The sequence below is a fragment of the Adiantum capillus-veneris genome, chromosome 12 (genome assembly GCF_014529385.1).
Source record: "Adiantum capillus-veneris isolate H3 chromosome 12, ASM1452938v2, whole genome shotgun sequence".
NCBI classification, from domain to species: domain Eukaryota; kingdom Viridiplantae; phylum Streptophyta; class Polypodiopsida; order Polypodiales; family Pteridaceae; genus Adiantum; species Adiantum capillus-veneris.
In genome coordinates this window covers 81,195,869-81,222,859 of record NC_140942.1, presented here as the reverse complement: position 1 = coordinate 81,222,859, position 26,991 = coordinate 81,195,869, and the positions used below count along the sequence as shown (strand labels likewise).

The window sequence follows — 26,991 nt, the reverse complement described above, 5'->3', positions numbered from 1 at the left end:
GTAAAGTTTCTCTCCCTCAATGCTTCAAAACGGCTCACCTTGCACAAGAAGTTTTGGACAAATTCTCACAATAATTCCCACATTGTGACTTACCTCAACATCATGAGCTTCTGTGAGGGAGGCACCGCATACCTAGCTAGGTATGATTGGGGGTAGGGGACCGCCGGCCCGGTGGGGGGTCCAGGGGTCCCCTGCCCCCAATCGTACCTAACTAGGTATGCGGTGCCTCTCGAGCAGAAGCTCATGATGTTATTCATTGTATGAAAAACACTGGAAAAGACTCTACATGAGAAAATTTCTACCCTGCCCCCAATCGTACCTAGCTAGGTATGCGGTGCCTCCCTCAGAGAAGCTCATGATGTTATTTATTGTATGAAAAACATTGGAAAAGACTCCGTTTTCCTACATGAGAAAATTTCTAAATCTTCTTGTGCAAGAGTTTCTACTTAACCGATTGTCTTCTTGCCATTGGCTGCGCACCATCTGCTCACCTCAACTCGCCATGCTGTTCCTCGCATTTAGCTTTTCTCCCTTGGCCACCCTCGACATGAGCCTTTCGCCCAACCTTGGCCACCCTCGACATGAGCCTTTCGCCCAACCTTGGCCACCCTCGACATGAGCCTTTCGCCCAACCTGGTCGCCCTTCTCCTGGCCGCTGCTCCTTACGTTTAAGCTGCTTCTTACCGTTTAGCCGTGGCTTTCGTCTAAAAAATAATCCTACGTAGCATTTTTTAACTAGTTTGCCTTGATTGTATATTTCTTGTCCGCTTTTCTCAAACTTCATCACCTCCTTTGTATATCGCTTCCTCTCCTCTCGCCTGAGTCGCCTCTACCCCTACGACGACTAGTCCACCCCTGCCTATAGTAGCCCTTTTCCATTTGCTTGCATTCAAAACTCACCTCCCTTTAAAGCTAATTTCCTCTCCTTCAGAACATCTATACACCTCTGAGAAAAACTCGAGAAAAATCTCTCACCCTTCCCTTTTCCCCTTCCACTAATGGCCCATGGGCGATTTTTTAATTTTTTCCCAACTGGTAACTCCTACTCACTGTGCATATGATAAGAATTTAAAAAATGATAGTGATGTGGAATTTACCACCTGGCATAGCTTGTGTTGATGGATCCAAAGCATCTCTTTCGAAGCTTTCGCCAAAAGCATTACGACCTCACATCACAAATGAGATTTAACATTAAAAGATGTATGGAAGTTAATATTTTCACATTATTATATTTAAAGATGGAGAGAGATGCATTTTGTGCATTGCGATGCTTGTGCCCATAAAAAAAGAAAAAAACCATACGCATGATATATACGTATGGTGTGGAGTTGGCACCATTCTCCACATTACAATAATACCGTAGGGAATGTGCCTTTCCCCCGCCACTTTTATCCCCTCCAGTGTTGAAGGGGGACTTATGATTCTCCTTTAGTGCTGGAGGGATTTTCTTATTATAAAAATATTGTAGTTGCACAAAGAAAAACTTATTACCAATGTTTTATGAAGACATGTATCATTCAAGACTGCCATGATGTAGTAAATTGTCTTTGTTGGGCATCAATAATTTTTCGGACTCTCTTGCATAGTGCCTCAGTTCCTCCGTTCACGTCCACATTTGCTACCGTAACTCAATTTCCTCTCGCGTATGACGGTTGAAGAATCACGCTCCTGCTCCTAAGAACGTTTATTTGTTGCGCTCCAACTCTCTTTGTCTGGGCTTGAGGCTCTGATCAACTCTGGTTGCCTCTCGTGAATGTGCAAAAGACTAGAGTGTTTGTAGAAACCATGCTCTCTAGAACCTCACACTGTTGCTGCAAAGGATCCGTTGAGACTGGCAATCTGATACATGTGACAAGCCTTGATGAAACCTCTATCTCCTTTCCAAGCGATGTTCAGAGCTGCAATACGAGGGCCTCATGTTCAGAGCTGCTGCAACTCTCTCTCTCTCTCTCTCTCTCTCTCTCTCTCTCTCTCTCTCTCTCTCTCTCTCTCTCGGAGAGAGAACAAAGTTTACATACTAAAATGAGCTACTCATGTAAAGACAATACACATATATGTCACTGGTACCACCACATGAACCAAGTATTAAAATGGACTATTAGTTTATATTAATATTTTACAATGCACATAATTACTACAAACTATCATCATTTGACCTTTTAAAGGCAACAAAATTTCCATTGTTGTAGGTGCTAGATACCCCTCCTAAAAGGTTAGGCATCAATAGTTGCTAAGTTCAAAAGCTTTTAAACATGATGCTCCATATGTGCGTCGTTATCCTACAGCCTTCCAGAACCAGCTACCCCCTTGAGTCGAAACCTCTTGTCCACTCTCCATGGATGGGCTGGATTCCTCCATGCAGTGTTTACCAAAAACCTTTTTAGGAACCAGTGGAAAAAAGGAGAGCTTTGAAAATCTACCATTTTTAAAAGAAATTAAGCTGGTTTTTATTGGTTTTTACACTGAAATCCTCAAAATTTAGACAGTTTTCTTCAAGGCGGCCCTCAAAACTAATTGGGAATTTTCAATTTTTGTCCTTTAAAAATACACTAAAGACCGGTTTTCTTTGAACACTGCCTCCATGTTGGACGATCGCCGATAGAGGCCCTCAGTAATGGTCAAAATTATCAAATGTCTTAAGACTTATATATGACTGGTTCAGCACGGACACAATCTAGGCACTAGCTATGACCAAGGATAGGGTCTCAGTTGGCAAGGAAAAGTAGAAAGAGGGGGGCGGTACCTTGACCTTGGGCCGCCGCCAGTACGCTCTCAAAGTTCTCCAATCTTGCGGACAGTATCGTGCTTCCCCGGGAAAAGAGGCTTTCCAGTCAGCAGCTCCGCAAAAATGCATCCAATGCTCCATATGTCTATTGTAGTAGTGTACTGCAAATTAATCGATCAGCCTTTGCATAGAAAGAACCACAAAGTTTTGGAGCCCGATACCATCTTGTTGCAACATAGTCTGTCCAAAAAATGGCAGATGACAAGCCAGTGAATGTGAGTCCAGCTAATCCAAAATCAAATAATTTGAGCTTGCAATCAGAGTTAGCCAAAACATTCTTTGGCTTCAAATCGCAATGAAATATGCTAGCTGAATGAATAAATTTCAGGGCCCACAGAAGCTGGTACAAGAAGAACTGGAAATGCTTGTGTGAGGTCATCATTAGCTTTGATGACCTGGTAAATTTCAGCTTCTATTAGCTCAAAAACCACATGAATGTCTTTGAAATCACGGGGAGAAGGGGGTAGAACAATGTCAAGATGTTGCAGGAATCGAAGGATTTTGATCTCTCTGAGTATTCAAATAGCATCAGAAACATGCTCGAATATATCATTTATCTTCTTAATGGCAACTTTCTCTCCAGTGTATGTGTCAATTGCCAAGCACAGAAGCCCGTAGCTGCCCTTTCCAATGACTTCCAGGAGTTGGTAGCGATTCACTTCACCATATTCAGTAAAGAAGTCCTTAACCATCATAAGATTTATTCTATAAAGGCTTGCAAGCTAGTTCATGCAGACGTGGAAGTCCCCTCAAAGATTACTATGAGCTATGCGACTTGGACGATATGAAGTAACCGTGTTTTTCGATAATGCTCAAGTCATCCTAGGCCTCCAGCTCAACTCATGAACAAGCACAATGCACAAATCCATAAATTCAAACCTGCAAAGCCCTTATTGTGCATGCAAGTGAAGTCTCTCCTACAAATTCTTGATCTGCTCAAAAGTTTTCAAAGTCCTCTGCAAACTCTCGTGTCTTCCTCTGACTGACTGACACGGATAATTCTGTTGATGACTAAAAGCTCTCTCTCGAATCTGCCTTGCTAAGCAAGCATATAATGTTTGTGGAGCTTCTGCAAGGCCAAACCTGTGTTTTCTTGCTGAGGCGAGCCCAACTGATTGAAACCCAAACTTGTATATTGCATACAAGGACCGCAAAGGTAGAATGGATGAGAGATCAAGGCTGGAACACCACAGGATTGGCTGTGGCACAACTGAAGGAGGCTCCTCTAGGAAGGGCCTCTTAGTTTCATCAAGGCGCACGATTGGACATGATGTTCAGTGGAGGGGCATAGCTACCCCCACCTTGGACCTCCACACACAGACACACACATCTCACTTTTATACGAAAAACCATTCTTTTGCCCCCCCCCCCCCCCCTCTCTCTCTCTCTCTCTCTCTCTCTCTCAACTAGACCACTGCTTTTCGTGCGGTTGCCTTTGCTTGAATCTCCACTATTAGGCCTGGATTTCTGTGCAGTGCCCGTCCACCCTTTCTTTCGGTTTTCCCTTCCAATGAAGTGATTCCAGGTGGCCTACTTCTCCTTCCAGCGTTCTCCAAAACGCTATTACATAATCAAGGTAAATAAAACGTTAAGCCTACCAGCATAACCCCTCTGCTGGGTCTTGTTCTCAACCGCTGACCCTCCCGGCCTGTTGCGCAACCTGCGTGCCTCAACCTGGTCTATCACCTCGAGGTCCCAGAGCCATTACTAAAGTCACAGCAGCTGGTACATCTAGGTCTCCTCCATCTTGCACATGCCCATCTAGCTGACAATATTTCAAATGTTAAACTGTGCGCCACGCTACTCGCTTTTCCAAAGCTAAACAGGGTGACTCTTGTAGTAGAGGATGTTGGGCAAGCTATGGGGATAGCGTACCACAAAAACATTCTTAAATCTATCTCCGAAGGATACTGCTAGTGCTTGCCAAGAGCTATGAACGTACTTACATGTGGCTTTTCTAAGAAAACACGTAACTCTATTTCCTCTTATAGTATTATTTTGTACTGCGCGCACATGACAAGGCGTCATCCGTAGCAATATGAGATGCTTTTTTTCAATCTTTGCCATTAGGGTAAAGGGGCCAATAAAAAACCACCCCCCAAAGAAAGGACAATGACACCCCCAATAATAAGACAAAGCTGAACCAACTTTGTGCAATTCAAAAGAATGCTCAACTTTCATTTTATTTGAAATGCAACCTTTTCATTGGGCAATGGATGACTTTAATCCTTGTTGGCACCCATGTGTTTCTTTTGGGGTTGGTGTGTCTTCTTTTTCACACCCATTTTTGTTACACAGGAATGCATAAATGGATTAATAACTTTTGGCTCCGATCGTCAAAAAAATTGAGATCAATTTTTTCGTAAAGCTCTTGACGAAGTGAATCAAATGAGCTACTGATTGGTTACAATTGGGCTCGGAGATCGGAGATCTAGGCTCCCTCTCTTAGGTGGCCTTAAGTTGGGGGTTTTACCCTATCATGATACCCCTTTTGACCATTTGCCTTTCAAGGTACTGCAAGATGGAGCAAAGAGATTCCGGACACAATGAAAAGGGAAAGTAGAGAAGTTCAATTGCTATGCAGTCCCGATTATGTATTGGGTGGTTAAAAGCATGTAAAAGATTGCAAGTGCTCAGGAACCGAGAGATGATGATGCTAGGGCGGGTACATCCAAGAAGCCCCAAGGGAAAAGCAACCCAAGTAAAAGACTAAAAGTACTTAAAGACTTTATTGAAGACTTATCGGCCTTGCCATTGTCTGAGTCTTAGGTTAGCATTGTAGAGGTCAAGGTTTCCATTCCCTTTGTTGATGTTTCCATTCGCCTAGATAATGATACGTGGTAGGAGTGGTGGTCTAGAGGATATCGTGGCCAATTCATCCTCATCACAGTTGGGAGATAAGTGCAGCAGGAATTTCAAGGATATTTGAGTTATTTGTCGGTTGTCTTTTTTGGTTGTACATATGCTATGTTTGTTTTAGTCTTGGTATACTTTTCTAGATGTAATATAAATGTTGATCTGTACTCTCGTTGCACATTGGAACCTCAGCACCCCCATTATACTTGTGAGTCATGGGCTTGAAGTTGAGTGTGCTGCCAAGCCAGAATCTGTACTCGTTTCATGAGTTAGTCGAGTTCCATCGAGTTTTGAGTTTGTTGCTGTGTCTTTGAGTCACTTATTCCATTGCTCTCTTCTGTTTTCTATTTATTGGAGTGAGGTTTTACGCATAGTGCACTAAATAGCACCCATAGTAGAGAGCATGATACACTTTTCTTGCTACAGTGATATGCATCTATGTGCATGACTTGATTGTTGGAGGTGATCATGTGATTGGAGTGGAGGGTGTACAAACTGTACTTATGCATGGTTTGAAATAAAAGATTTGAGGATGATGAGAATGGAAGACAAACATTGTGCATACAAGTGAGTGTGTGTAGGTTAGATTGTTACTCAAGCAAATTAGGCTCCAGGATAGATTAACTTGGACTCATAAACACGATCTTGAGTAGTTTGCCAACCCATCACGAGTTCACCAAGACAAGAGACATGTAATACAAACTTGAAATGGTTGTTTATTCATAAAAGAAGCTTTAAGTAGCTCTACATGTGGGATAATTAATTACACTCTTCTCTCATTCACTTATACTCTAGTGACTCTAAGACAAAGCCCATCATACCTTACAATCCTTCCCTTGGAGTTTGGACTATGACAATACACTGGAGATTCTATATCCACTAAGGATGACACAAGGTATCTACTAAGCTAGCCAGTATCTATCTCTTTTTACACGAGTTTGCACAATCATTAAAATATCATCATAGATAGATATGTAAACATATATTTCAATGTGAGTTCTGTGCAAGACAATGAAAACTTTCAATTGTTTGGTTCTTTGCTACTTAATTTGTGAAGCACCTCTTCATAGAGTGAAGTCAATCTTCACAAAGTCGGAGTGAGAGAATTTAAAAGCTTGTTGTGGATAAAATGTCCGTTGAAGTACTTTTTGAAGAGTAAAAAAAAAACCCCGGTCTTTTGAAACCTTTTTAGGAGTTTCTTTTGATGCCCAAAAAACTTTTGAGAAGCTTTGATGTGTTTTGAAGTCGAGATATTTAACCCTTTGGCCTTGGAGCTTGGAGCTTATGATGTTGACTGCAGGTGGGAATGTGTCCTTGCAGAGTGCCTTGGTGCAATAAACCGTGTCGCGGGATAGCTCTCTTGACGGTCTTTGTGTAAGTTGTTAGAAAGGCCCCTTAAATGAGGTCCAAGATCTACTCCTTGGACAGGTTGGCCGTGGGACAAGCCATGGGACGGGGGCCCTATAAGGGCAGACCCAAAAATATTCTTGATTATAGTTTACCGCACATAAGTCTACTAGGTAGAGATCCGCAATCGGATACAGGTGGAGATCCAGTATCGGCTACGATTGGTTGCAGCTGGCGCATGCAAAGGACGGCCAAACTAGAAGGAGAGCGAGTGCAAATGATCGGGCGAGGGTGTGGCCCTCACTTGACCTTGCTCCCTCCTAAAATTAGGAGGTTCTTTACACGAGATCACATGTACATACCTATTCTTAGTGTGTGTAATACACACCCAAATTTTGAGTCTATCCACCAAGATTCTACAGAGAATTAAGAGCAAAATTAAGAGTTTTCTACTGCGATTGATAGAGCAATTAACTCCCAATCCTTGAGCTACAATGAGCACGGATAGAATCAAATGAAAGCCTTTGATGAGCACTTGCTCCACACACTCATAATGCAATGAGTTGCGGCTTGAGAAGAAAGCTATTTGTGAAGCAAAAACACTAAATGCAAATGCAATCCTCTCCTTAATCAAGCCTACCTGGCTATGGAGGGTAGTGGCCTTTTGGGGTGTGTCAAGGACATACCCACACATAGATAGATTAGGGCTTAATTAATGAGAGATGCAATTAGTTATGGAGAATGTCAATGGACCGTAACGATGATTAAGAAAATACTAATCACTCTAATGGAGATGCTAATTACTAACACTCAAATACATAACAACAATCTTAGCTAGCACACCATGGCTCTGATACCACTTGATGAGAATGGGATCGTGCTAGCTAGGGTGGATGGAAGACAATTATGGTGCTCACAAGTGAGTGTGTGTAGGTTAGATTGTTATTCAAGTGAATTAGGTTCCAAGATAGATTAACGTGAACTCATAAACACGATTTTCAGTAGTTTGCTAACCCATCACAAGCTCACCAAGACAAGAGACATGTAATGAAAACTTGGAATGGTTGTTTATTCATGAAAGGAGCTTTAAGTAGCTCTACAGCCTTGCACGAGTACATGTGGGATAATTTCACTCTTCTCTCATTCACTCATACTCTAGTGACTCTAGGACAAGGTCCATTATACCTTACATGGGATATTTCTTGGGCATTGAAATTGTTCGCACAGAAGAGGGTGTATGGCTACTACAAAGACAATATTCTTTGGACATGCTAAAAAAGTATGGTATGGTTGATTGTAAGCCAATTGCGATACCCTTAGATCACAATTTGAAGTTGGGGAATGATGCTTGAGAATGCTACCATGTTTAGGAAGATGGTTGATAGCTTAATCTTCTTGACTATCTTATGCCAAGACTTAAGCTACATAGTTGGATTGGTGAGTCAGTTTATGCAGTCTCCTAAGAATCCATACTTTGATGCATCGCTACACATTGTGCTATGTGAGTGCTACTTTGGGTTATGCACTCTTTTACAGGGTTGATGTTGAGCTAAGCTCTATGGTTACACAAATGTGGATTGGGTTGGTAACACATATGAATGTAGGTATACCAATGCATTCATGTTTTTACGCTATCTCATGGAGCAACAAGAAGCAACCTTCGATTGCTCTATCACGTACGGAAGCAGAGTACAAGGGTGCTATAGTGGTGGCATGTAAAGTAGCATGGCTAGGACTGCTATTTCAAGACTTTGGAGTACAGGTATACATGCCGGTTGTCATCTACTCGAAAACCTTAATAGTATATAGTTGGCTCGAAACATAGTGTTTCATGCGAGGATGAAGCACATTGAGATGCATTACCACTTCATTAAAGAGAGGGTTTTGACAGGCGACATCGACCTTGAGTACGTGACGACGGATGAACAAGTTGTAGATATCTTCACGAAATCCCTTGGAGCAGTAAAGCTACGACATTTTCGAGTGATGCTTGACGCACACAGGAGATGGCGTTGAGCTTTAGGAGTGTTGAGATGGCAAGTTCAACATACATTACTCGTGGATGACTCACCGACAGTAATCATCATGCGCGTGCCTTGGCGGATACGCATATCTTTGCTAGTGATGCTACATCTCAACTACACCGGCTTGGTCTACCTACCAAAGTGATCACTTATCTATTCAACTCACTCACTAGCGGTTCATACTTAACCGTTGCAATAGTTTCTTCTTATGTTGTATTTTTCCATTTATGCTTGGTAGACTTCTTATCTTGAGAAAGTGAAGAAGAAAGTAGCAGGTTTGACTCCATGTGTGCGCGCGCGCGCCTGCAAGAGCTCAAGCTCTCTCCTTCTCTATCTCTTAACGCAAACAACATCTCTAAGCATTTTGTAGAGACTCCGGAACACAACAAGAAGAGAAAAAGAAGAGCACAAGTAGAAGCATTGGGCTCAATTGGCACTTACCAAGGTGTATGGGCTTAAGCTTAAAGTTCGATATGGCTCAACAATTATGGGGCATATTGTGTATCATATACAAATGATTATGAATGGGTTAAATATTTGTCCACTTTTGTAGGAGTGAGGGATTAGTGATCCCCCAACCCTACAAACTCTCGTTGCCTTTTGACCTTGTCAGAATCATCCTATGCACACAAGCCCACAAGTGGGCCTATACAACCAACCATGGTTTGGCACAAGATCAGCTGACAAGATTAAATGGTGACCACTTTGCAAGGGTAGGGGATTAACCATCCTCCCATCCTTGCAAAGGTTTTTCACCTTCAACAATGTCGCAATGGTCTCATATTTTTGTTGTATGTTTTGCATTGTATGTTGCAGTTGATAATGAGGTAAAACTTGCTCTGTATTTGAATAGTGACAATGTTACTCTTGGCTTTTTGAACTCTCTTGCAAGAGCTTCCTATGCAGCGAATGTGGGTGAGTCACTTATGCCTTAGAGCTTGAGCTTGACAAGAATAGGGCTGATCTTTTCAAGGCAAGATGAGAGTTGCACTAAGTTTTCCTTCTTATTGAACGCATCGAAAATGATGCACAATATTGGCAGTTTGAACCAGCAAAAGCTCCAATTGCTAACAATGTGCACACATAAACTTTGATTGTTTATTTAGGGGTAGAAAATAGGGAATAATCTTCAAAAGGCTACTAACCAAGTACAACATAAAATACTCCTCATTTTGAATACTAAGTATAGCATAATCAACAAATGCTAACCATATTTATAACTAAATAGATTTGTCTCATTATTGTATGTGGCCTTAATAAAAGATGCATCAAATATCTGTGTAGATTTTCCCGCATAATACCAATTAGACAAAGCTGCAAAAAGATAATAGTTGAAGTATACATGCTTTCAAAAAGAGACTTAAGGCTTTCTTTTTTAGCGTGACTATGAATGTCAATTAAGACATCCATTTTGTTTTGGTGAAGGAAAAAGTTTTTAAATTTGGATGAATTACATCTCCATCAACATTGCCGGATCCCAACAAAATCTACCGAACAAAATTTTCCAGTTAAACAATATATACTTGGAAAAAATGTTAACAATTATTTTTCCGCACACGTATCACATATATAATATATATAATGTGGTGGTGTTGATGTTTGTGATTAAGCATTTGGTGCAACCGTAGAATTGCTCCAGTAGCTAAAAGGAGGGAAAGATAATGTATGATGGTTTAGGTTTCTTGTGTATGTCTTTTCATGCATCCCTACTTCGTACATCTATGAACCATCACCATAGGAGGCAAAGCGAAAGAGAGCCATTGGTAGGCCACACTTCATAAATGGTATAATCAATGGAAAAATCATGAGCATTAGGGCATACGCAAGCTGCTTGTGGCATTTGAACACTAGTGCCCCATGAAAGATGTCACTTGCTTTATTATGCGTTAATGAAAGAATTTCTTATGACCTTGCTGCAAATTATGCAAGTCCAATAATTTTGAAGCATTTTCATTTTAATTCTTTGTAGATATGGTAGGGAAACCTAGCTTTTGGCCAAGATGGTGTACATTTTGTTGTTAAAAGAAGACAAGGTTGCATTTTTCTATTTCATGGTCTCATGGTAGACATGGAGTTATATTGGATGTGGGCTCTCTTCAAAGTGACATTGAGGACACTCAATAAGTCCATTGGTTATGCTATTTGCTTTGATGTACCATAGGACATCATGACAAGCCTACATTTTCAAACCGCCAACATCATTCTATTCTTAAGTGAAAAGTAAGCCTTCAAGGCAATAGCTTATCAAGTGTGACAAGGAAGCAAATATAGATCAATCAATGTGGTATTAATCATGTTCGCCAAATCTACGATTCTATAAATCATGTATCTGAAATATATGGGTTTTTTTGTTTGAATCAAAGCCTGTGTATAGGATTTTAGTTGCGTGCAAAATGTCTCAATGAATCATGAGCTACACAAATGCAACTATATCGTTTGCAAGAACAAAAAGCTAGTGGGACATGTGCCATTAATAATATCCAATAGTTACACCAGAATGATTACAATAATGTGAAAAAGCCTTAAAAAAATTCAATGTGTTGAATGATCCACTTCCTCTTCATTCCAGACTTGTGGAAGAAAAGACTAAAATAAAAGTCTGCATAAATTGCAATATATTTGGGTTAATGTACAACCATATATATACAATTGAGGTCCAATATCCATTCAACGTACACACACACATATATACATTTAACTGAGGTATGATATCTATACAACAATTTAATCAGTACCAAATGTCCTCTAGTATCGATAGGCTTCAAGGTTGATTCAGATCATTTCCTGCAAGATTCAAGCAAAGAGAGATCAAGCCTAAGTTTTTAAGGGATTGACTGCTCAATCATTTAAATGTTGTCAAAATAAAAACTAGGAAATACTTCATTGAGAAGGCTTTGACTTCAAGATATCATCTACAACGGCTGAGTCCGCAAGTGAACTTAGGTCACCCTGTCACATAAAAAAAAACAAATAAGTAGCTGCCACCACTGTCATTCAATCAGACATGTTAGGAGTTGCTCAAAATAGCAAGGTAGAACAGTTTCGTCTTCTATTTTTCTCGAGTATTTTCTAAAGCAAACCTAATTCTAGCACGCAAAACACCTGTATTTCTCTACTCCTTACCTTAAGAAGGATGTGCTTGGTTAAGTTGCTCAAACAATATTACCTACTGGCACACTTAAGGAACAAAATTAGGTTCTGCAAAATGAATATTTCATAGCAGATTCTGGCATGTTGCACGAATAAGACATTCAAAGCCTCAGCAAAGGAAAAATAAAATTTGATCTTCATCTTAAGAGAGATTACAGTTGTGAACAAACCCATGTGACAATTGACATCAACCCCTCCAAAATCATGTCTCCAAAATCCATGGGAGGGAGATTCATGTGTGTATGAAATTATACTTCTCATTGATCAATTTTTAAGGTTGATTTGAAGAGCTTCAATACCACTATATAAATAAGCAAGAAAATCTCTTTAATTGGGGTATGAAGATGATAGAATTTAGAAGGTATAGCTACCTCCAACTTAATCTTTGTGAAATGCTCCCTTTTTAAACTGTATCAGTCTCAAGAAATCTCACTCTACCTTCAACGTATGAACAATAGCATACCTCTTTTTCAATTTGTACTGGTAAGTACCGGAATTTCTATAAAAAGAAGTTTGCATCTTGCGTATCAGATACACATCTAGTATTACTAACCTAATTGCAAAAGATGTCCAAGCATCTTCATGTCCAGACCTCTAGCAAGGCTACTTCATGCATCTTCCAATGCATTAGCCCCGTCTTGAATGTAAGTGACAATATTTGCGACTCACGGTGTCAGGAAATGGCTGCATGCCCTAGATTAAGGCTCGTAAAGACTCCTCAAGCGAAATCCACTAGCCAGATCAATATTTGAAAGATTCTTTGAATCTCTCATGGCAACGACAACCTCATTCTGGTCGTCGTGTGGGAAGACATTTCATGCATACAAAGCAAGCCAGTGTTACAAAAAGTTTTGAGTACGAGTCAAGCTACTTTCATTAATTGCAGGATCACATTATTTGTGGTCAGACTTGACATAAGAAAGTCTGAACCTTCACTAGTTGTAGGAAAATATATATGGTCAAACTTGACATGGGCAATGTGCTAATGAGGATTGCAAGGTTTAAAACCATGTGCATCTACAGGCTCAAAACACTGCTTTCTGGGAGAAGTGTCACTTGTTATATTCCAGTGTGCAAAAGTACGATAATTCTGCATAAACACAAGGCTTGCTAAGATGAGGACTCAGCATGTTTTGCTGGGTTCAAGATTTTCAGTCACTGCTCCACCATAAAATTTTTTTCTACTCCACCGTCCCTGCAGCAGCAGCAAACATGGATGGCGCCCCCTGCTCTATCTTAGAAAGAGCCTCAAAAAGCTCCCTTGCTCACACACATGGGAGGTCACCAGCTCTCTGCATAGGAAACCAAGGAGCCCCCTTGCTTCTTTAATCCAGCAAGGAGTGAAGGTAGCAAAGAGAAATGAAATGTTATATTAAACGTATTCAAAAGGCCAAAATGACCTATGAGACCAAACTGATACAATCTTGGTGGATCTAATACAATGTCTGGGTACAAAATAAATAAAAGCTAAAAGAGAGGCGACCAGCCATAGCAAGCCTTCATTCGTCTGTTCGTCCAGTGATCTGAGACGACACTTATGTTGTATGTTAATAGTGTCTTGTAACATTTAATCATCTTATGACATGAATATTTAGTGAGAGTGTTGATGATTTCGGTCGTCCTTGGGATAAGATTTATGCCAAGAAGAGAAAGTCCACTTTTTTGGAGAAAGTTGAGTAGCTTAGATTGTAATTTCACAGAAGGATGTCTCTATTAAACCGGGAAAGATAGAAATATTTGCTAGTTGGTCTCGGGATCCTTGATACGGAGAGACTACCTCAGATGACAAAAATAATACATCCTTTGCCTTGAACAGATCCTTAAAGCATGGAAAATTGAACACTCATAATATAATTACCCCTGGTGGCTACTTACCAAATCATTTTCCTCACCGCAGGCTATCTTCCTCAGGATTCTCCGCATCACCTTGCCACTACGTGTCTTCGGAAGCCCTGGGGTCCAGTGAATAACCTCTGGAGCTGCAAAGGCTCCGATCTGCTTTGCATCACCAAGAAAATGAAACCTTAAAATTCAAGGCAGTGGGATTCAAACAGAACAATCAACATCAGTGTTTGAAAGGTTCACACTAGCCACTTGCAGAAATGTTTTCATCAAAACCCGAGATAAACATTACAATATTTAGATGCTTGTACTAATTACAAGCAGATGCATTTCCATCAAAATCAACAATGATTAGCTGCAAATAGAGAGTAGAACCACCTCTTTCCTTACTGACAATAGATAAGATCTTTTCAGTTCCTCAGAAGGAGTGGCCCCTTGAACAAGGACTGCAAAAGCATATATCCCTTGACCTTTCACCTGTAAAATTGCAGTCTTAAAGACCAGAGGAGGAAACACTTTCAATGTAGATTGGCAAAAAACATCATCATACCTCATGAGGAATAGCAACAACGGCTGATTCGGCACAGGTATCTTGAGCATTAAGCACAGATTCCACCTCTCCTGTGCTAATTCTGTGGCCACTGCATAGACAAAACCAGGAAAACCGTAAGCATAGTTGATTCCTGAATTCATGGTCTATCACTTCTTATTATTGCTGATAACATGGAAGCAAATCAACTGCACAAGATGTGATGCACTACCATAATCACCAACACAATCATCTCTGTTATTTTAATCCTTAGACTACTACCTATATCTACTCTTCAGTAGTGTTGGATAGTCAGTATTATAATTAAGGAAAAATCACCAAAATACCCCAATACACCCCTCATATTTGGTCAACAATTCCAAACTGCCCTTCAATTTTTAGAAAATTCCCCTCATTAATTTGGAAAACATCTCCAAGACAATTTTTTTGCAGCTCTTCATGGGAAGATTGGTTCTCCCTCGATAGAAGATGATAGAGCTAGAAATGCTGTGGGAAGATTGATTCTCCCTCACTAGGAGAACCAATCTTCATGGGAAGATTGATTCTCCCTTGATAGAAGATGATAGAGCTAGAGATGCTATTGTGGGCTCTTAAGATGAAATCATTCATTATTTTTAGACAAAGATGCCTCTACTTGTGAGCTCGTAAGTGAATAGTTTTGGGTAAGCCACTTATAGATAGATCTCTATCGTCAAATAGATTAAGCTTTGCAAAAACTGGGGTAATCCATCCAAAAATGATAAGAGTATGTTGGGAATTTTGAAATTTGAGGGGTATTTTGGGAGTTTCCATAAATTTCAGGGGTATATTGGTATTTTTCCTTATAATTAAACTTTACAGCAATAGCAAGCAGCCATCTCACAAGAGTGTGTGGCCACTCATGAACATACGTATGCCAGTAAATGGTGGCCCCACACATGAAAAGCCACCACATGCTGAACAGAAGCACCGCAAACAGTAGCTGGAAAGAGCACCACCCTTCATGAGATCTCACTCATTAAAAAATATTTAGACATCATCAACTCTAGACAACACAACAGCTCTCAAGAGATGATTTGCACGAGGATGTATGGATGGACTAATTGAGCCCCATGTGGAGGGTGGAGGGGGGGATTTATATCAGGACATTCAGGCAGTGATACCAAAGGATTGGCATATACCCTTTGAGATGCAAGCTCTAGTGTGGATGGGAGCTTTGAACTTTCACTCATCTGGACTCAGGGCTTGTACGGAGGAGGGAGTTCTTTTTCAAGGTTCGGCAAGTGGATAAGCTCTTTCAATTTTTGAGAAAGTTCCCTTAATAGCATAGTATATTTTCAGTGGATTACAGAGTTTGAGGCTACTCACAGGAGGCAGACTGGGAGGGCTAGCAACTTTGGACTTTTGGAGCACAGCCACTAGTGAGACTACTTTGGGACCCTGGTGAGAGTGGCTGTGGAGGGATCCTTACCAGCTCAGGTACTTTTTTGCTTAGTGCTTTGAGGCCCTGGGATTGGCTCTGAGACTGAGCCAGACAGCTTGGCTATTCAGAGACAAAAGGGGCACCCTTGTCGGTGTGCCATGCCGGATCTATCTTCAGTGAAAGAGGATTTATGCCCGGAGATATCAGCAGCCTTGCGATTTGGTTTATTTGGAACACTTGATGCTTCTAGGTCTTTGAGGGGCACCCCGAGCCCCCACCACTGACTATTAGGGCTTTCTAGCTAGAGCCGATCCACCCACTCAAAGGACAGTATGATCACATACAGGGCACATCAGATTGAGCCAAGAGATGCTGTCAGACTTTCATCAGCCTTTGGCTGCCCGGTCCCTTCTTTATGATAGTGGAGCATGGCATCCCTGGCAGTACAGGCCACTTGTATGGTTTCAACCAACCAACCACCCCCCCCCCCCAACAAACCAATTTTATGAGATAGACAAATTATATACGCTGGTTTTCTATTTCAGGAAGTCTCCCCTTGTTGTATATGGACCCTCTCTAGTTGGGTGATGTAACCATATGGGCAGTTAACTTATGGACATATCTATTCTGTGCCAAAAAAAAAGCTTCACTGAAGCGTGTCTCTACTACAGAGGAGTCCTCATTTGTACAAGCCCTCTTGTGACTTAAATCGTATTATGTGACCTCTTTTCATCAATGTCTGTAATGCAATCGCAAGTTCAGTTAAATGGTTCCTTCTAGCAAAAACTGTTTGCAGTTTAACAAACCTTAAAATAGCAATAGCAAAATAGCTGCTTCAATGTGTACAAAAGCAAAGCAAGCGTCATACCTGACATTTATAACATCGTCAATACGCCCTGTTATCCAATAGTAGCCATCGTTATCGCGTTTACAACCATCACCCGTTGTATAATAACCAGAAAAAGTCTTGAAATAACTTTGCTCATATCGATCATGATTCAGATACAAAGTACGTGCTATGCCAGGCCAAGGTCCCTTAATGCAAAGAAAGCCTTCACATGCTCCATGTTTCTCATTACCATTTTGATCAACCACTGCAAGCTGAAAAAATCTAAAAATCAGCCTGGATATTTGTGCATGAAACTGGGTTTCATCAAGAAGAAACTACCTGAACACCAAAAAAAGGAAGGGTTGCCGATCCAGGTTTGAGTGGCCAGCCCCATGGCAGAGGAGAGATCATCGTTGCACCTGTCTCTGTTTGCCACCAAGTATCAACTATTGGGCATCGCTTCTCTCCCACAATATCATGATACCACCACCATGCTTTGGAGTTTATAGGCTCCCCAACACTGCCAAGCAGCCTCAATGACTTCCTTGAGTGCTTCTTTACAAACTGTGCATTAGTAAAACCAAACATCATCAATGGTAACATTACCCTTGTCCTCATGATATATATATATGATACATTTTTGCCAAAAATCTTAGCATAAAATAATTATCATATGCCTTTCTCCTCATTTCATGTTGAAGTTCTGTCAAAATGTACCCAATGACTCTGCTAAAGTATGCTACGGTCCTTTTAAGTGAAGGTGGTCTCTCCCTCTCTCTCACTTTTCTGCTTTGAAAAAACCAGAGCTGTTTTTGAAATAAAAATGGTCCTAAAGGTCGCAAAACGAGCCTAACTCTATGGGACATTATAAGGCTGCAATATATACAGGAAGGACAAAAGTCCTCAAGGAAGCTTTAGCGATGAGCGACAAGCTAGGAATCAATCAAATGTTGAATAGCGCTACTTCATACTCACAGCTAAAGTTTGCCCAAAGTATGTACAAAATTGAAACACCACTCTTGTGCTGCTTTTGAGGGACACTTGGAACTCAAAACATGCAAGCAAGCCTTCCAGATGCACCAAATTGTAGAACTGACTAGAGCCTTGAAGATTGGATCACTCGGCTGTTAAATTCCCATCATGCGAGTGCAGGAAGTACATCCAATATGCCCTGAGAATCCAGATCGACACCTCGCTCTCAAAATCAAGATGGGGACCCAAAGCTAACGATAGTGAAAGTGAAAATTTGGGCAGACAGGCTGTGTCTAGATAGCAAGAGCCAAACAGGATGCATACCACATCTGCCAGTGGAAGCTCAATAAGCAACGCTAGACTGGCACCCACCTCAATTCTCTCATAGCCCAGGTGCCAACTGCAACGCCAACATACAAAAAATCCACATGAAGTACATTTCTTGTTAAACAGAAATAGCCTTCCAAAGGTGCCTCCGTATCATGACTAGGAAGTCATGAGGCAGGCCAGCATGTAGCCAAACAAGTAGGCGACGGGAAGGCTGATTCAATATTGACATTCTCAATAGTTGGCCACTGAATTTGTAAAACCAAGAGATGTAGACGTGGAGACAAAATGATGGCTATTTCTCAGTATGTTGGATGGATTTTGTAGCAACAAAAGACAATAAGCTGTGGACCCTTTTTTGCACCTATCTACCTTCTTTTGAAAGGTGGGCTTTTGTGCTGAATCAAAACCTGGCAGGAAACAGCCACTTGTAAAATTAACTGCATGAAAGGAGAAGGCATCACCAGCAGAGCGCCAACAAATATCTATTAATCAAGGGTATCCAACCACTTCCATATCACACACAATCTGACACTGAAGCGCCAAAAAGAAGCCTTTCAAGGTTCATCCAGGGGAACAGAGCTTAAATGAGAAGTTTGCTACTAAAGCCTTACTTTGCACATCCTTCTATTAGTTAACTTACATTTCTAATGTACTTCCTTAAGTTAACTTACGTTTCTAGTGTACTTCCTTAAGTTACATTTTGACCATTTTCAGTAGTCACTCTCAGGTCTCATCTCAGCTCCCATCTTGGGTCCCTCTTCGTTCTCAGTAACGGTCGAGAAATCAAGCACCAAGCAGGTCATCCCACCTGGAGTCTGATCCCTAGGCTAACTTGTTGTGCCCCATATCAAGTGTTGACCCTGAACAGGATGACCATGCTATCACTCTCCAAGTGAAAGCCATCTTTGGAAAAGGGATGCCATTATAATCTAGTGTGTCAATCCCAAGCTTAGATATTGTTGCGCGAGTTCTGGCCACCGTGTTTTTTGTAAATTTGTACATTTAGACATGATGCCATGTGTCAAAAGGGTGTGGGTGAAACCGGCCTGTTCAATCCAAAAAGGGCGGTAGACTTTACTTCAAACCTTGATTTAGCTTTCACCCATTATTAGTCGTCTATTCTACCTGTACTTTCAAGACACAACAAAGGGGAGAGGGATACAGGCTGCTAGATTGCACCTGTATGAGTAGACCGACACCAGATTGGCCTCTAACTTAGGCGCCCCTTTCGGTATTTCTTTATTGTTTAAAAGAGGGAATAAACACTATGGTTCCCTACAAGCTGCCCTGCACAAACTTGGCTGAATTTCAATTGTTCCGGCCCGATTTCGATAACATAACTGTACTAGGACCTTCACAGTCAGTATTCCCACGCATTGAATGACCTTCCCGACGCATACGGGCACTTTGCAAAACCTGGCGAGAATCTGCAGCACGCTGAATTCTCTGTTTTCAGCCCCGAAAATGCGCCAGATCACTTGTACAGCGGTCCCCTCGCGTCCCCGAACCTCCTGGGGGTATTAGGGACCGTTTAGGGCCAAAACCCTAAACCTGCAAAAATACACAGCAGGCTGTAATTTACTGTTTCGGGCTCCGTTTCGCATGCCGGTCGCATCCGTAGCAAGTCCTCGAGCTCCCGCACCTGTAGGGCTACTTGCCCTTTGAATCGGACGAGATTTCTGGCGTGAAACCTCTCCGAATTCACCTGTACCTGCGGGGGATTAGCCGCTAGCTAATCCAGTACCTGTGCAAGAGGCTCTTGCCTCGGCAATCGCGCATGAACCCACACAACTGTACATTGGTCAAATGAAAAGCCCACTAGAGGGGCATAACATACTGCCATAGAGGAGAGAGAGGGCAGTGCGTAGCGTGCAGGGCATCACTCCTGGCACCGCACTGTACATAGGAGGGAAAGCAAGCACTCCATAGCTCTTAACCTGTGACAAAATTTGAAAATGAGCCTCTCTTAGCTTAAAATTCAGCGCCACTTCTTGTTGCATGAGGAAAGTGCACCAGAAGGTGCCACTTGGCACATTTACAAGCATTTTCCCGTTTCGGGGTTGCCGCCAAAAGATCTCCCAACCGGTTGCCCAGTTGACTTCACGTCAGAGTAAGAAAATGTTCTCCTTGTCATTCCGGAGGTAATGACGCAAACACATTTTCAGGTCCCAAAATAGCAATTCCCTAAATTTTAGGAGATGCTGCCATTGTATCTTTCTAGGTCATCTGACCCCCTTTGTACACTGCAGCCACACCCAAAACTGAAATGTAGCCTCTGTAGCAAAGGATTCCACTTTGGCTAGTCAATGACCCCACTTTGGCTAACCATAGTCTTTGTCCAACCTTAGTGCTCTCTTGCTCTCAGGCCTGGACTCCCTCTGGACAGTTCCACACTAGCTATGCAATGCAGGGCAGTTAGATTTCCCGAGGGGTGTTTCCAAAAAGTGAAAGTAAATAGATAATAAGAAAGAAATCAACAAAAAAGATAGATAGTAGTCACACGCTGGTGACATACCCCCCTCTTGAAATCTCAAACGTCCTCGTTTGCATCTATGTCGTACATGCTCACAGTCAACACTGATGTATTCAACACCTGTCGACACATGTACGACACATACATGCTCATTGTCAACCTTGGTGTATTCAACACCTCGTCGACACATGTATTGCCTGCGTGTGAACCCTGTCCCAATGATATAGTGGTAGCTTCGCACTCTGCCATTGCTTTGAGTCACTAACTTTTCAATGACAAAATGGTAGCCACACATTTTGCCACTGTCTTATAGTACACGTTGGATCCCGTAACACTTTCGAGCATACCCAAACCGACAGTTTAAGAATGCCGTTACACATCACCCACATAGGGTCTGAGAAGACTCACATGAAACGCATTGTGAATCTTCCAACTGTCAGGCAATTTCAGACTATATGCAACATCACTGATTATGTCGCATACTTGAAAAGGCACATAGTAACGCATACTGAGCTTTGGAAACACTCTTTCCTTGCCCTTCATCTTCTTTAACCTTGCCTTTTCAAAGCGTAAAAGCACCCAATCACCAAGTGAATATATCACTTCACGACGGTGACGATTAGTTGCTTTCTTTTGCTTTGCCTGAGTCTTTTCTAAGGCCACTTTGACCTTCTTGTACATTTCATCCATGTCTTGAACATACTTATCTGCTTCAAATATCTTGTCCTTTGTATGCAGTATGGGAGGAACTTTCTTGCCACCTTCAACTATCTCAAAAGGTGCCTTGCCAGTTGATGAATGCGCTGTATTATTGTATGCATACTCCACCAATGGAAAATACTACTCCCACTTTCCTTTATGCTCTGAGACATAGCACTTCAGCAGATCTAGGACAGTAGAATTTGCCTCTTCTGACTGCCCATCTGTTTGAGGATGAAATGACGAAGAGAATTTGAACGTTGTGCCCATATTCTCAAACAAGCCTCTCCAGAACAAACTTGTCATGCGTGGATCACGGTCGCTAACAATCGACTGTGGCATGCCATGATACTTGAAAATATTGCTCATAAACAAGCGTGCCATCTGATCTGGCTTTATCTTCTTCCTGACAGGAATAAAATGAGCCTGTTTGCTGAATCTGCAAATGATGGTCCAAATACCATCATTTCCTGTCTGCGTTCTCGGAAGATCAAAGATAAAATCTATAGCAATACTTTCCCATGGTTTATCTAGAATAGGTAGTGGTTGCAATAACCCTGGTGCCTTTTGCCTGTCAAACTTGACCTTCTGGCAAATTAGGCATTCTCGCACAAAGGCATCCACATCTCTTCTCAATGTAGGCCAGTAGAAGAATGTCTCAACAGCTTTAACTGTAGCATCGATACCACGATGCCCTGCATACGGTGGGACATGACTCTCTTCTATAACTTTGCGTCGCAATGGCTTTGTGACACACAGTCTGCCATGCATCATCATGAACCCATCTTTGAGAAGATAGTGTTCATGACGTTGTCCATTCATTAGCTGCTCGAAGACCCTTGCAAAATCTTCATCATTGCATACTGTTCCCTCATATCATCAAGTTCATGATGATAAGGAATTGACACAGCTGAAATTTGTGGCTTCCTTGACAAGGCATCAGCCACAACGTTCTTGCCTTCCACATGCACAATCTGAAAATGGAACATGGACAAGATATTTGCCCATCGCATATGCTTCTCAGATAACTTTGTCTGTGTCAAGAAGTATCGCAAGGTCTGATGGTCCGTTTGGACAACAAAGTCTGCACCTAGCAGGTAGTGTTTCCAACTTAAGAGCGCATGAATCATAGCCAGTAACTCTTTCTCATAGACCTGCATGGTCATCTCTGGCCCTCGCAAAATTTTGCTCTTATAGGCTACTATCCTGCCATCTTGCATTAGCACTGCACCAATGCTACTATCACAGGCGTCACATTGGACCGCAAATGACTTCCTAAGATCTGGCAACACAATGACTGGATCTGAAGTCATCTTTTCCTTTAAGAGATTAAAAGCTGAAATCTCTTTCTATGTCCATCTAAAGGTGACTGCCTTCTTTTGAGGAGCATGTAAAGGTGAAGCAATCTCAGCGAAATTTCGGATAAACCGTCTATAATAGGAGCATAGTCCCAAGAAACTTCGGACATCGTGCACCGTCTTTAAATCTGGCCATGACTTGATCGCTTCAACTTTTGCAGGATCCATTCTGACACCATCCTTTGAGACAATGTGTCCCAGAAAGTGGATCTCTTCCAGAAAAAATTCACTTTTCTTTGCATTGATGAGCAACCTATGACTGCGTAGCTCTTTGAACACAATGGCCAAGTGATGCCTATGCTCCTCTTCATTCTTTGAGTAGACTATCATGTCATCAAAGAATGTCCAACAAACTGCTGGTGTGGACGGAAAATTCTGTCCATCATCCTATTGAACGTAGCAGGAGCATTCGTGAGACCAAAGGGCATCACTAAAAATTCGTAAAGGCCAAACATTGTTCTAAAAGCAGTCTTGTGCACATCCTCTGATCTAATGCGGATCTGATGGTACCCACTCTTTAGATCTATCCTGATTAACATAGCTGCTCCTTCTAATTTGTCCAGAATGTCATCAATTCTAGGTATAGGGAACCTATTCTTGATGGTATTCTTGTTCAGTGCACGGTAGTCGATGCACATACGCCATGAGCAATCCTTTTTCTGCACCAACAACATTGGAGAACAGAATGGAGATGAACTGGGCTGAATCAGCCCCTTTTCTAACAACTCCTGTACTTGGCCCATCATCTCTTTCTGCTGAGCCGCACTAACCCTGTACGGAGGCTTATTTGATGGGCTACTGCCTGGCACCAAATCTATCGCATGGTCTTCGGGTCTCTCTGGCGGTAATTGAGACGGTAATGAATCGGAAAAACAGTCACTATACTGTTGTAAAAACATTGACCTTTCTTTATCTAGCACAGATAAATTTGATTCATCACAATCTGACACTTCATGTGCAAAAACCAAGTACGCAGAAAGATGCTTTTTCATTACAGAAGTAATAGCAGAAGCTGATACAGTGGGAATAGACTCCCCTTTAAGCTTTACATCCAGAATGTGATACTTTCCCTTGCTCTGTACAGTGATCTTTTTGTTGTAGGCATCCATGATTCCCTGTACACGAAACAACCAAGGAATACCTAACAACACATCACATCCGTCCAGTGGCATGATGTAAAATTCTTCAGCATCTACATAGGACTGGATATGTAGGCGCAACTTTCCAATGATGGGTGTCACAGCCTCTGTATGGCCAGGACATGCCAAACCTGCCTCTGCTGTATACCCCATCTTTTCAGGTCTGATTCCCAACTTTGAAGCCAATTCTGGGGAAATGAAGTTGGCTTTGGCCCCTGGATCAAAGAAGATAAGCACTGTTTGATCCCTGACCTTTCCCCATGCTCTGCAAAGCTCACTTGCATCTGAATTTGGCTTATCGCCCACCATATCTGGCACTAGACCAGCCATGGGCTTCTTTCCTTTCCTGTCCTCCTTGTCTTCAGAATCAGCTGGCCTTTTCTTTGTAGGACTATTGTAAGCAATGTGGCCAGGCTGCTCACAGATAAAGCATTTGTTCTCTAACCTCAGGACCTTCTTTTGCTCTTCCGACTTGCGAGGAAAACTTCTTTTCCATTTCTTCGCTGGTCCCTTTTTTGATTCAGCCGAAGCTTTGCCTTTCCCTGCGTTGGTTGGCTCCTGAGTCCCTTTTGGAGCCTCATTGGGAACGTGCTTCTTCGCTGAATTTTTCTTGGCTGATCCTTCCTTGACACCAGTATTGAATTCACAATCTTCTCCCTTGAGCAAACCATTGCCAGTGTTTGCTACCTCGATGAGCTGCGTCAAAGTAGTGACTTTGGTCTTCGTGCAGTACTTTCTCAATCCTTTGGGTAGGCCACAACAATATTTTTCAATCTATTCTGTCAATGGCACAAACCTATAGGAAGTTACTGGAAGTAGAGCTTTCCAAAACTTCCAATTGTAGTCATCCAGATTCTTGCAAGTAGTGAAGGTGGTGGGAAGACTTGTTGCATAGCCTGTAGGTTGCTTCCCTGCCCATTAGAACCAGCTATAGGCTGTTGAAAGGTGGCGGGCTGAACTGGTACAGCTTGAAAGACTGGCATCTCAGCCACCTGTTCTTGTACCTTAGGCACAGGTTGTGGAGACTGCATGTTCTCCGTCAAGTGTACAGGTGTTTCCATTGACTCTGCAGTATGAATCACCTGTGCTTGAGCCTTAACAGGCTTTTGAATATGATCCAGTGACCCAACTTGCTGAGATGGAACAGGAGGTTGTAGAAAGGCTAAAAACCTCGGGTTTTGCATTACTTGTGTGAACATAGCCACAGCAGTAGCCAACTGGGTCCTGAATATATCATCATCCGTCTCTGGTGGTCTTGAAGACTCACCCACTTCATGTGTCTGTTGACCCTGTGAAGAGGAAACCTCTTCAGTCACATCATCTGGTCTGTCACCCATGATTGCAATTTCCTGTGTCCGGTCTATGATCCCCTGTGTCTTCAAACCCAAACTGACCAAGGCTCACTTCTATGGGAAAAAGTGATTTAATCTCGTCGATGGAACCATGAAACCGGCCTGTTCAATCCAAAAAGGGCGGTAGACTTTACTTCAAACATTGATTTAGCTTTCACCCATTATTAGTCGTCTATTCTACCTGTACTTTCAAGACACAACAAAGGGGAGAGGGATACAGGCTGCTAGATTGCACCTGTATGAGTAGACCGACACCAGATTGGCCTCTAACTTAGGCGCCCCTTTCGGTATTTCTTTATTGTTTAAAAGAGGGAATAAACACTATGGTTCCCTACAAGCTGCCCTGCACAAACTTGGCTGAATTTCAACTGTTCCGGCCCGATTTCGATAACATTACTGTACTAGGACCTTCATAGTCAGTATTCCCACGCATTGAATGACCTTCCCGACGCATACGGGCCATTTGCAAAACCTGGCGAGAATCTGCAGCACGCTGAATTCTCTGTTTTCAGCCCCGAAAATGCGCCAGATCACTTGTACAGCGGTCCCCTCGCGTCCCCGAACCTCCTGGGGGTATTAGGGACCGTTTAGGGCCAACCCTAAACCTGCAGAATGCCCGAGAGCGCTCTCTACTGCTGCTTGCCCCCCCCCCCCCCCCCGCTGTGACATCGCTGCCCCCCCCCCCCCCCCCCCCCCCCCCTTGCTGCCTCCCGTCCCCCGCCTGCCCTTGCGCGCATCTGCCCAGCCCAGCCCGCCCGCCCGCCCGCGTGCATCAGCCCAGCCCGCCCCGCCTGCCCTTGCGCGCAGCAGCCCGTTGCCCTCACCTCGCGCTGCCCCCCAGCCCGTCTGCTGCCCCCTTCTCGCGCCGCCATTCCCCCCCCCCCCCCCCCCCCGCCCGCTGCCCCTTGAATTCTCGCTCACTGCCTTATCCTTTCTCCCCCCTCCCCGTCTTCGTCGTTCCCGAAGGTTCCTGCACTTGGCTCTGCAACACTGCTTCTTCGGACAGTGCTCGGCGTGCTCGGTTGCAGAGTCTCTTCACCGTCCGCTTCTTCGCCACAGCAGTAGACACAGATGGAGGCTCCAGCTCCACCACAGAGGGACTCATCCGGAGCCCCCTCGCCCAACCCCGCTGAGCCCACCATTCGACTTGCTCTATCGCCGAGAGAGCAAGCGAGCCTAGCCGCTGAGGTTGAGCGTTTGCAGGCGACTTCGGTCATCTGCAAAATTGTCGGCACCCATCCTAGCAGAGGAGAGCTGCAAGACCTTCTCCAGGCCGGCCTTCTCGCAGAGGTGGGCAAGATCTTGGATGTCCAGATTCTCGGACGAGGGTACTACCAGATCAAGTTCGAGACCTCCGAGATGGCTTCCAAGGTCATAGCTATGAGTCCACTGGCCATCCGAGCATCACGCGCCCACTTTCGACAGTGGCGACATGAGTTTGACCCAACTTCGGATGTGCTAGTAGAGGAGGCAGACATCCCCATCTCAGTCTGCTTTCCGGGTTTACGGAGGGAGTACCTACCACTTCTCTCCAGGATTGGCTCCGCCATCGGAACTGCCCTGGAGTCACCTCGTACGGCAGCTGGCATCCCCTCAGTTCGAGTTTTGGTCAGAGATACCCACACGCTCCCGAAGGTCATCCTTCTGTCTCGGGTGAGTGGGGGTTAGTTTAGACAGAGTGTGGAGTACTCGGGTCTTCCGAACCAGTGCTTCATTTGCAGACAGATGGGCCACCTAGCGAAGGCCTGTCCACGGAGGAGGCCACGACCTGTACCTCAGCCTCAGCCCCAGCCTGCCAAGGCTGGGCCGCAGCCACAACCATAGCTAGCGGCACAGAGCACAGATTCAGAGCCGCCCTTCGAGCCTCGGGCTCCAACGGAGGA

General features: G+C 43.1%; 1 protein-coding gene and 1 pseudogene across 1 annotated transcript in view; both read right to left on the bottom strand.

The window, feature by feature from the left end:
* Positions 1-2,772: 2,772 nt before the first annotated feature.
* Positions 2,773-3,480, bottom strand: LOC147446024 (mitogen-activated protein kinase 15 pseudogene; annotated as a pseudogene).
* An 8,119-nt stretch (positions 3,481-11,599) lies between these two features.
* LOC147446023 (acetyl-coenzyme A synthetase, chloroplastic/glyoxysomal-like) overlaps positions 11,600-26,991 on the bottom strand; it is a 153,000-nt gene continuing 137,608 nt past the window's right edge. The window contains exons 12-18 of the mRNA XM_086525347.1: positions 17,125-17,349; positions 16,825-17,057; positions 14,555-14,645; positions 14,383-14,481; positions 14,038-14,157; positions 11,892-11,961; positions 11,600-11,796 (exon numbers count right to left, since the gene is read on the bottom strand). Of these exons, the coding sequence (XP_086381473.1) occupies positions 11,893-11,961; positions 14,038-14,157; positions 14,383-14,481; positions 14,555-14,645; positions 16,825-17,057; positions 17,125-17,349 (837 nt within the window). The 3' untranslated portion in view covers positions 11,600-11,796; position 11,892. The remainder of the gene's footprint in view (positions 11,797-11,891; positions 11,962-14,037; positions 14,158-14,382; positions 14,482-14,554; positions 14,646-16,824; positions 17,058-17,124; positions 17,350-26,991) is intronic.